Source organism: Bos mutus, chromosome 15, assembly GCF_027580195.1.
Source record: "Bos mutus isolate GX-2022 chromosome 15, NWIPB_WYAK_1.1, whole genome shotgun sequence".
Lineage (NCBI taxonomy): Eukaryota > Metazoa > Chordata > Mammalia > Artiodactyla > Bovidae > Bos > Bos mutus.
This window is the reverse complement of record NC_091631.1, coordinates 37,430,912-37,442,199: the sequence shown is the minus strand read 5'-3', so window position 1 is coordinate 37,442,199 and position 11,288 is coordinate 37,430,912. Positions and strand designations below refer to the sequence as shown.

Here is an 11,288-nt window from a genome sequence, read left to right as displayed (position 1 = left end):
CTGGCGGTGCAAATTCCAGGCTTCCAGTCGAGGGCGGGAGAATCTTGTCTTGGGAAGGCGGGTGACCGGGTGGAGGGGCCGTTGAAGGTGGGGGTGGGGAGGGGAAGCAGCAAACTTTCCAGGAGACCCCCTCATCTATCCCTGTCTCTTCTTCCCAGACCCAGAAAGAAAGAGTGGAGAGGACGGAAGGAAGGACACCCTGTTTAGGAGAAACACGGGAGCGGGAGGTGGGCCGCGGAGGGGCAGCCAGGCCTCAAAGTGAAGCACCCCGAGAGGCTGCTTTGACAACGCGCGGTAGGAATACACTAGGCTGCCTACTCCCAAGATCGGCTGTCCGAGCGGCCCGGGGAGGGTGGGGGTGGGCTCTCCGCCGAGGCTTGGGTCAATGAGCCAGCGCGGGTGGGGGCGGGGAAGCAGCGGGCGCTAAGAGCGGCGCAGGCGCAGAGCGCGCCTCGGTTGTCAAACATGGCTGAAGGGCCGCCGCTGCCGCTACTGCTGCTGCAGGGAAAATGCTGAGCCCTCCCGGGCCCGGTGGGCGGCGGCGGCGAGGGCGGCGACGGGCACCTGCTTCTCGGGCGCGGCGGCGGAGGCCATGGCCAGGTTGGCCGACTACTTCATCGTAGTCGGCTACGACCACGAGAAGCCAGGTAAGGGTGTGGGGCGGGCGCCGCCCCCGGGCCTCTCTGCCCCCGCCCCCCGGCTGCCGTCCAGTGGGCGCCTCTGGGCTGGGCATCGCGGCCGGGAGGCGGGGAGGGCCGGTCTCGGCCCCGGTGGACCTGGCACTCGGCGTCGGGCCTTGATGGCCCGGCTGAGCCTCGCGGTGGGCGTGAGGGGCCAGCACGAGGGGCGAGGGAGGAGGAGGAGGCGGCCTCGTCTTCCGGGCCCCGGGCGGCCCAGCTGATGCGAGTCTGGGTACCGTGGCGCTCGCTCTGAAACTGGCCGGGTACCACGGGCATCGCCCCGGTGCCGGCGGGCTTGGGTCAGGGCTTCAGGGTTGGGAGGGCGGGAGCCAACTGTGCTAAGTTCCTCGGGGATAAACTTCTGCCTAGCATCCTGAGTGAGTAACGAATGACGCAGGGGGCTGTCCTCTCCTAAAGGAAGTGCTGAGAGTCCAGTGCTATCTCACCCCTGAGCTGGTGGGGGCCCGTCTAGTCACCGCGCCCGTGGACGCATGGTACCGAGAGAGGGCAAAGGATCCTTGAACTTATGAACATTTCTAGGAAATGCTCCTTGTTCTTTCAGGACAAATCTGACGGTCATTTCAAAAGGAGTCTGAATACGATCTTTTAAGTAAGGACCGTCAGCACATCGCTGCAGGTGATCTTGTTTCACTTTAATGAGTGTTTTAATTAGCCTTTTCATTCGTCGCAGAATTATCCTCTTAGGTAACAATCTGGCAGATGTATTTTAATGGAGGGATTTCCACAATTTAAGAGAATTCAACGTTTATGCACGTTTATTTTTGTATTCCTTTTGTATTACTGCGTAGCTAAGCATAATGTAATGAATTGGGGAAGCACATCTATTTCAGGGTAACTTCAGGGTAATTTACAAGAAATTTAAGGTCTCAGCTAGACAGCCCTTCCTTTTTCAGAGGAGATGCTGAGATTGTGTTTTGCTGATGGTTACAGTCATTTGTAGCTTCAGAATACCATTGTTCTTCCCACTCTTGGTGGAGTGCCCCTTTCACTGTTCCTCTCCTAATAATTTCCTTTAGTGGAGACTTTTTAAAGTTTTTAGTCTTTAATTATTCTTGACCTGATTGAGATTAGCAAGAGAAGGGTTGGGCTATATTTTAAATATTTTCTGACTACACAAAGTGTTATTTATTTCCTAGTAATTTTGCGTAGTCTGCTATCTCTTTCTTACCAAGATTGACAATATGGAGAAGCAGAGTTTGTATTTAACATTGTTTCATTTTTAGCGACTTTGAGTTTTTTCTCACTTAGAAAAAATGGAAACAATGAAAAACTTGCAGAAAACTTGCAAGTATGGTACAAAGAACCTTTTTCTCCCTGAACCTTTAGGAAGTGCTGACCTGATGCCTTCCCTTATCACCCCAGGTTGTGTATTTTCTACGAACAAGGATATTCCCCTGCATGATCACAGTGCAGTCATCAAACATCAGGAAATTTACACTGACATAGTACTTCATGTAGTTCTCAGACTTAAACAGTGTATCTCAGATTGGGACTTGAGCCCACCTGCGAGACTGGAACCCAGCTGAAAACCCACCATCTGTTAACTGTGATCACACACACCTGGTTTCAGAACTTACTACGCTCAGGTTCTTGATGTGTCATCACAGAAAGAGTTCAGTGAGAGACAAATTGATAGATAAGTGGATTTATTTAGAGAGAAACACACTCCACAACCAACCCTGAATATTCATTGTAAGGACTGATGCTGAAGCTCCAATACTTTAGTCACTTGATAGAAGAGGCAGTTCATTGGATGAGACCCTGATGCTGGGAAAGATTGAAGGCAAAAGGAGAGTGTGATGGCAGAGGATAAATTGGTTAGATAGCATCACAGACTCAATGGACATGAACTTGAACAAACTCTGGGAGATAGTGGAGGACAGCCTAGCATGCTGCAGTCCATTGGGTTACAAAGAATCGAACCCGACTTAGCGGGTGAACAACATACTCCACAAGCAGAGTGTGGACCATCTCCAAAGAGAACAGCCTTGAATTATGGCTTGGTTAGTTTTTCCAATCACTTTTTGGTCTTTGGTGGCTGGCTTCGAACCTGTCATGGCGCCAGAGGGTGTGTCACTTAGCTTGCTGATGTGTTACAGTGAGCCTTATACTGAAGCTCAAGGTGTAGTGGAAGTCAGCTTGTTGGCCATCTTGGACCTATTTGGTTCTAATCTAATTGTCACATCCTCAGGCTGTGTCATTCTTTTAAAGTTTATGCTCTGCCCCCTCCCCTCCTGTTTCAGTACTGGTTCAAGTTTTGTTGATTATGCCATGTCTTTACTGGCAAAAGAATCTGATTCAGAATCATATATTGCATTTATTTGCCATAGGGTCATCTCATCAGAGGTGAGGTAAGCTCTTGGATAGCTTTGGAGCTCAGCTGAGGAATCACACTGATCTTTAGGAGTTTATTGCTTGCATACTTGATGGTGATGAATTTCATTAAGTTCTCATTTACTTTCAGTACATTCTTGGCCATATGCTTCATGACTTCTTCAATCTGAAATGATTCCCTCATCTTCTCTTGATTTTCATAATCCTGACCCTAATGAAGATTGTGTGCATGCATGTTCAGTTGTGTCCAACACTTTACTATTCCATGTACGATAGCCTGCCAGGCTCCTCTGTCCATGGGATTTCTCAGTCAACTCAGTCAAGATTACTGGAGTGGGTTGCCATTTCCTACTCCAGAGGATCATCCCAGCCCAGGGATTGAACCCAAGTCTCTTGGGTCTCCTGCATTGACTGGTGGATTCTTTACCTCTTCCCACCTTGTGGGCAGTCCCTTGTGCAGCTTGTGGAATCTTAGTTCCTCACCCTGTGTCCCCTGTAGTGGATGTATGGAATTCTATCCACTGGACCACCAGAGAATTCCCCAAAGTTAATATTTAATAGTGTTTTTCCTCCAGTTAAAAAATTAAGAAAAAGAAAAAATAGCTAATGTTTTTCGTGAGGATTGCTTTGAAACTATGTGTCTTGGTCCTCATCAAACAGATAATGTATTCCTTTATGCATTTATATCTGTATGGATTCATGGTTTTCTTTTTTTTGGCTGGGTTATATTGTTACTATTTATTTAGTTCTTCAAATTTTCCTCATTCGGCCAACTAGAGCCCATTCAGTCTGGCTTCTGTGTCTTTATGACATGTCCCCACTGTGAGCGTTTTACTTTGAGTGTTTTTTTTTTTTTTTAAACTTTTTGGCATAAGAAGATGTTTTGGTCTTGTCTTGTACTGTCCCTGCCTCAGTGCTGGAATCAGCCATTTCTCTAGGGAGACCTGGATTGTTTTAATGCTGGATGACATTAAGAAGCTAAGATCTCAGTACTTGTGTGTTTACTGCTGCTGTGTTGCTACTGCTTTTAGGCTTTCTTAATGGACGGAGCTGGGGAATACATGTATGGGTACACACAGGTGGCTCAGTGGTAAAGAATCTGCCTGCCAATACAAGGAGACACAGGAAGCAAAGGTTCAGTCCCTGAGTTGGGAAGATCCCATGGAGGAGGAAAATGGCAACCCACTCCAGTTTATTTTTGCCTGGAGAAATCCCACGGAGAGAGGAGCCTGGTGGGCTACAGTCCATGGGTTGCAAAGAGTTGGACATGACTGAGCAATGGAGCATGCATGCATGCACACACGTTTATGTCTATATTTATTTATATATATTAAAAAATTCTGAGTTCCTACCAATATCACCGATTTCAGTCCAACACTTCTGGGTCCACTCAAGTTTTTCCCTTTTTCATATTTGTAATATTCTTCTCTGATAGAAATCTGGCTCCCATTATCCTTATTATATTTACTTCTTTGTTCAATCTCCATGTATTACACCAGGCTTTCATCTTTGCTACCACTCTCTCCCTCCTGGATGCCTTCCTCTCTCTGTCGGGCTCAGATTCTTCATTCTGTCTCTCCCAACATCCTGCCCTTGTCAGGACCTAATAGCCCTTACCAGGATGTCTCAGTACAGGGACACCCTATTCAACCAGCTCTGGCTCTAGCTCCCCATGTTATCTTACCCAGTGTCTGTGGATATACTTCTTACCCTACTTAGGTCTGACACACGACACTGGGCTTCTTCCATTTGAAGGAAGACATCCTCATTCCATACTCCCCAGTGCCCTATTCCAGGTTGCCCCTCTGTTTTGGCACCCTCCTTGCAGTGCTTGGACTCTGACTGAACTCATCTCCTTTGGCCTTTCCTTCCCACATGGAGTACCTTCTTGGTTCACTTGGGCTCTGATACTACCGCTCCCGCCAGGCTATAATGACTGCTCCGTATCCCACAGCAGAGAAAGGGAAGATTATTTTTTTTAAGGAACAAAATCCAGCAGCTTTTTTAAGTCACAGAATCTCGATAGCAAAGTGTATCTTTCTTTTAACTTGGGATAATTTTGCGACCCCATGGACTGTAGCCTGCCAGGCTCCTCTGTCCATGGAATTTTCCAGGCAAGAATACTGGAGTGGGTTGCCATTCCCTTCTCCAGGGGATCTTTCCAATCCAGGGATCGAACTCGCATCTCATGCATCTTCTGCATTGCAGGCAACCGTTTGAGCCACCAGGGAAGCCCCAATTTTTCTTTAGTCATACTTATTGATGTAAAATTTACATGCAGTAAAATCCACCTTTTAACTGAACAGTTCAGTGAGTTTAGACAGATGTATGTGTAAGTGTAGCCAGGCAAGATATAGATAGAACACTTCCCTCCAGAAAGCTCCTCTGTGCCCCTTTGTACAGTTAATTCTTTCCCTAGCCTCTGGCAATCACTGATCTTCTGTCCTTACTTTTTTATCTTTCTTAGAATGTCTTATAAATTAAATTATAGTTTTTTATGTCTGGCTTTTTCACTTAGAAAAATATGTTTGAGACTTACCCATCTTGTATGTACTGTCAATTCCTTTTTATTGCTAAATATAACATGATTTGTTATCCATACAGCCATTGGTGGACATTTGAGTTTCTGGTTTTGGGCTATTATGAACAAAGTTACACTGAATATTTGCAAAAAGATCTTTGTTCATTTGATTTCATTTCTCTTGGGTGGATACTTAGGAGAAAAATTGCTGGGTCATATGTCATGGTATGTGTGCGGGTTGGAAATTTTCAGAGAGGAGGCAGAGTGAAAGGACGGTTAAAGTTTATTAGAGCAGGGGAGGGGGGATCGCTGCCTGTACAGTAGGCCCACTTCCTGCTAGTCAGGGAGAGCAGACCCCAAACAGGGCTTTTTGGTCTGTATAGCTGGAGGACAAGAAGTAAGGCAGGGGTCTTTCGAGTCATTTGCTGATTGGATGAACTACATATATACATCCCTCTACCAGGGCTTCCCTGGTGGCTCAGTGGTAAAGAATCTACCTGCCAATGCAGGAGACATGGGTTTAATCCTTGGGTTAGGAAGATCCCCTGGAGAAGGAAATGGCAACCCATGCCAGTATTCTTTTTTTTTTTAATCAACATATTGTTTATTTATTTATTTTTGGCCTTTTTGGGTCTTCATTGCTTTGCGAGGGCTTTCCCTAGTTGCAGGGTAGGGGTGGGTTTACCCTTCATTGTGGCGCACAGGCTTCTCACTGTCGTAGCCTCTTGCTGCTGACCACAGGCTCTAGGTGAGGGTTTCGGTAGTTGTGGCACGCAGGCTCAGTAGGTGTGGCCCATGGGCTTAGTTGCTCTGTGGCTTGTGGAATCGTCCCAGACCAGGGATTGAGCTCTTGTTCCCTGCATTGGCAGGCAGATTCTTATCCACTGCGTCACTGCCATCAGGGAAGTCCCACACCAGTATTCTTGCCTGGGAAATTGCATAGACGGATGAAGCCTGGTGGGCTACAGTCCATGGGGTCTCAAAGAAACGGGCATGACTTAGCTACTAAACATAGAACAACAACATACAGGGCAGGAGAAGAGTAAGCCAAATACCTTTTCCTTATACGGGATGGGAGTGGGAACAGGCCATACTACTCAGGAGGACTCAGAGATTCTACGATGGTTACAACATGGCGGGAAGGGCGATAAGAGTCCGGTGGTTTTTGTTCCTGCATTCCAAGATCCTTCTCGCTCATCTTGTTCTTTTGTCCCAGGGCACCACATGTTTGATCAGTGTCTGTTTAACTTTATGTGAAACCACCAAACTCTTTTTCCAAACTGGCTGTGCCATTTTACGTACTTGCCAGCAGTGTATGAGATTTCCAGTTATTTTTTTAAATTTTATTTATATTACTTTTAAAAATTTAACCATTTTAGTGGAATGTAGTGGTATCTTATTGTGGTTTCATTTTGAATTTTCCTAGTGGCTGATGATGTTGAGCACCTTTTCTTGCACCTATTGCACTGGAATATTTTTGTAAAGAGTCTGAGCAAGTTTTTGCTCTTTTTTAAATTGGATTGTTTGGCTTCTTTTTTTTTAGTTGACGTATAGTTGATTTACAGTGTGTGTTAATTTCTGCTGTACAGCAAAGTGATTCAGTTATACATATATATATTTTTTCATTTTTATATTCTTTTCCATTTTGGTTTATCACAGGATGTTGAATATAGTTCCCTGTGCTATACAGTAGGACCTTCTTATTTATCCATTCTTTATGTAATAGTTTTCATTTGTTTGGCTTCTTTTTATTGAGTTTTAAAATTCTAGAGGCATGAGCTACGACCGCGCCATCACCGTTTTCTCGCCCGACGGCCACCTTTTCCAAGTGGAGTAAGCGCAGGAGGCCGTGAAGAAGGGCTCGACCGCGGTCGGTGTTAAAAAAATAAAATAAAATAAAATAAAATTCTAGATACAAGTCTTTATCAGATGTTTTGCAAATATATTTTTCCAGTCTGTGGCTTGCCCTTTCATTTTCTTAGCGATAGCTTTTGAAGAGCAAATGTTTTAATTGGAATGACATTTTGTTGTTGTTCAGTTGCTCAGTTGTGGCTGACCCTTTGGGACCCCATGGACTGCAGCATATCAGTCTTCCCTGTCCTTCACTATTTTCTGGAATTTGCTCAAACTCTTATCCATTGAGTTGGTGATGCCATCCAACCATATCATTCTGTGTCATCCCCTTCACCTCCTGCCTTCAGTCTTTCCCAGCATCAGGGTCTTTTCTAAAGAGTAGGCTTTTCACATCAGGTGGCCAGAGTACTAAGAGCTTCAACTACAGCATCAGTCCTTCCAGTGAATATTCAGGGTTGGTTTCCTTTAGGTTTGATCTCCTTGCAGTCCAAGGGACGCTTGAGTCTTCTCCAGTACCATAGCTTTTTTAGGTATTTAAATAGTTTTGTATCCTTTCAGTAGTCATTTTTACTGAAACTCTCTATAAAAACCTACTGGGACAAAATTCACCAAATCTATATAATTGTTTGAATTGTGAATGAAGAATAAACCTAATTGAGTCTACAAACCTTTGTTATAAAGCTTTCTTGAGTTAGTATGATTTTATTACCTACATCGCTCTAAAAGCTAGCATTATGATATTATGATTCTGAAATATGCTGTGTTTAATTCCAGAATGTTCCTGGAATTATCTGTTCAATATACTAAACTGTGTTTGTTCATAAAATGTAATTAATAATATTTTTAGTTGATTTTTTTTCATTTTTCTGTTTTAAATTTGAATTGAAATAAAACCTTGTTTTTTGAAAAATTACTTTTACAAACTGGAAAAAATAGTTGTTATATGCTATTTGAATTATATGCAAAGAAGAGTGCTTGACACATAGTAGATGTTTAATAAAGATGTATTGAGTGAGTATACCATTGCTGTACAAATGGACTGTGGCTCAGATCATGAACTCCTTATTGCCAAATTCAGACTTAAATTGAAGAAACTAGGGAAAACCACTAGACCATTCAGGTTTGACCTAAATCAAATTCCTTATGATTATACAGTGGAAGTGAGAAATAGATTTAAGGGATTAGATCTGATAGAGTGCCTGAAGAACTATGGAATGAAGTTCGTGACATTGTACAGGAGACAGGGATCAAGACCATCCCCAAGAAAAAAGAAATGCAAAAAAGCAAAATGGCTGTCTGAGAAGGACTTAGAAATAGCTGAGAAAAGAAGAGAAATGAAAAGCAAAGGAGAAAAGGAAAGATACACCCATCTGAATACAGAGTTCCAAAGAACAGCAAGGAGAGATAAGAAAGCCCTCCTTAGTGATCAGTGCAAAGAAATAGAGGAAAACAGTAGAATGGGAAAGACTAGAGATCTCTTCAAGAAAATTAGCGATACCAAAGGAAGATTTCATGCAGAGCTGGGCACAGTAAAGGACAGATATGGCATGGACCTAACAGAAGCAGAAGATATTAAGAAGAGGTGGCAAGAATACACAGAAGAACTGTACAAAAAGATCTTCATGACTCAGATAATCATGATAGTATGATCACTCACCCAGAGCCAGACATCCTGGAATGCAAAGTCAAGTGGGCCTTAGGAAGCGTCACCACGAACAAAGCAGTGGAGGTGGTAGAATCCCAGTTGAGCTATTTCAAATCCTGAAAAATAATGCTGTGAAAGTGCTGCACTCATTATGGAAGCAAATTTGGAAAACTCAGTGGTGGCCACAGGGCTGGAAAAGGTCGGTTTTCTTCCAATCCCAAAGAATGCTCAAACTACCCCCACAATTGCACTCCTCTCACATGCTAGTAAAGTAATGCTGAAAATTCTCCAAACCAGGCTTCAACAGTACGTGAACCATGACATTCCAGATGTTCAAGCTGATTTTAGAAAAGGCAGAGGAACCAGAGATCAAATTGCCAACATCCGTTGGATCATCGAAAAAGCAAGAGAGTTCCAGAAAAACATCTACTTTTGATTTATTGGCTATGCCAAAGCCTTTGACTGTGTGGACCACAACAAACTGAAAAATTCTTCAAGAGATGGGAATACCAGACTACCTGACCTGCCTCTTGAGAAATCTGTATGCAGGTCAGGAAGCAACAGTTAGAACTGGACATGGAACACCAGACTGTTTCCAAATAGAAAAAGGAGTATGTCAAGGCTGTGTATTGTCACCCTGCTTATTTAATTTATATGCAGAGTACATCATGTGAAATGCTGGGCTGGATGAAGCATAAGCTGGAATTAAGATTGCCAGGAGAAATATCAGTAACCTCAGATATGCAGATGACACCACCCTTATGGCAGAAAGTGAAGAGGAACTAAAAAGCCTCTTGATGAAAGTGAAAGAGGAAAGTGAAAAAGTTGGCTTAAAACTCAACATTCAGAAAACTAAGATCATGGCATCTGGTCCTATCACATCATAGCAAGTAGATGGAGAAACAGTGGTAACAGTGGCAGATTTTATATTTTTGGGCTCCAAAATCAGTGCACATGGTGACTGCAGCCATGAAACTAAAAGATGCTTACTCCTTGGCCGGAAAGTTATGACCAACCTAGACAGCATGTTAAAAAGCAGAGACATTACTTTGCCAACAAAGATCCATCTAGTCAAGGCTATGATTTTTCCAATAGTCATGTATGGATGTGAGAGTTGGACTGTAAAGAAAGCTGAATGCTGAAGAATTGATGCTTTTGAACTGTGGTGTTGAAGACTCTTGAGAGTCCCTTGGACTGCAAGGAAATCCAGCTAGTTCATCCTAAAGGAAATCAGTCCTGAATATTCATTGGAAGGACTGATGCTAAAGCTGTAACTCTAATACTTTGGTCACCTGATGTGAAGAACTGACTCATTTGAAAAGACTCTGATGCTGGGAAAGATTGAAGGTGGGAAGAGAAGGGAATTTCAGAGGATGAGATGGTTGGATGGCATCACCGATTCAAAGGATGTGAGTTTGAGTAAGCTCCGGGAGTTGGTGATGGACAACAAGGCCTGGCGTGCTGTGGTTCATGGGGTCCTAAAGAGTTGGACATGACTGAGTGACTGAACTGAACATATGGAAAATACATAAAACTCTAAGGAAGGGTCTCTTGAGGGTTCGCTTCCTGGCTCATTGATGGCTGTCTTCTCATGATGTCCTTACATTGAAAGGGGCAAGGGAGCTCTTTGGGGTCTTTTTGATATGGACATTAATCCCTGTAATGAGAACTTTGCCCTCATGCCCTAGTCACCTCCAAGTACCATCACTTTGGCCCAAATGCTAGCACATTGGGAGATTTAGGTTTCAACATATATGCATTTTCTTTTTTTTTTTTTTTGGGAGGGGTGTTCACATTGTATGACAGACTCATAGACTTGATAATTAGGATGGTGACTTTAGAACATTAGAGAGTTGAAGGGGCCAAAGCCAGTTTGCTAAATGCACATCCCAGGTCATATGCTGTATAAACTTTATATAGTCCAATTTATTTCATTTCTTTTTCGACAATCTGTATAACCTACAAACCGTGGCTTATGGAAAGAGGCAGAAGTGACTAAAATTCCAAACTTGGAGGTCTGGGATGTTTTTTGATACCAGGACTTAAGAAGTTTGTAAATGTTTTTCTATTAAATTACTTATTTGTGTTTTTGGCTTGGAAGATTATGGGTTTTACTTGACAGTTATCTAGATGGAGTCTTCAGAAGATGGACAGGCAGAGGCTGACCACAAAGACTTGAGAGTCATTAGTAGATAGATCTGCGTCACTGTGAGTACCCAAGGAAAGTCTCTGT

At 43.6% G+C, this 11,288-nt stretch overlaps 1 protein-coding gene across 1 annotated transcript in view; it reads left to right on the top strand.

The window, feature by feature from the left end:
- The first annotated feature begins 446 nt into the window (after nucleotides 1–446).
- The window catches only part of SBF2 (SET binding factor 2), a 498,680-nt gene continuing 487,838 nt past the window's right edge, over nucleotides 447–11,288 (top strand). The window contains exon 1 of the mRNA XM_070383912.1: nucleotides 447–647. Coding sequence (XP_070240013.1) covers nucleotides 593–647 — 55 coding nt within the window. The 5' untranslated portion in view covers nucleotides 447–592. The remainder of the gene's footprint in view (nucleotides 648–11,288) is intronic.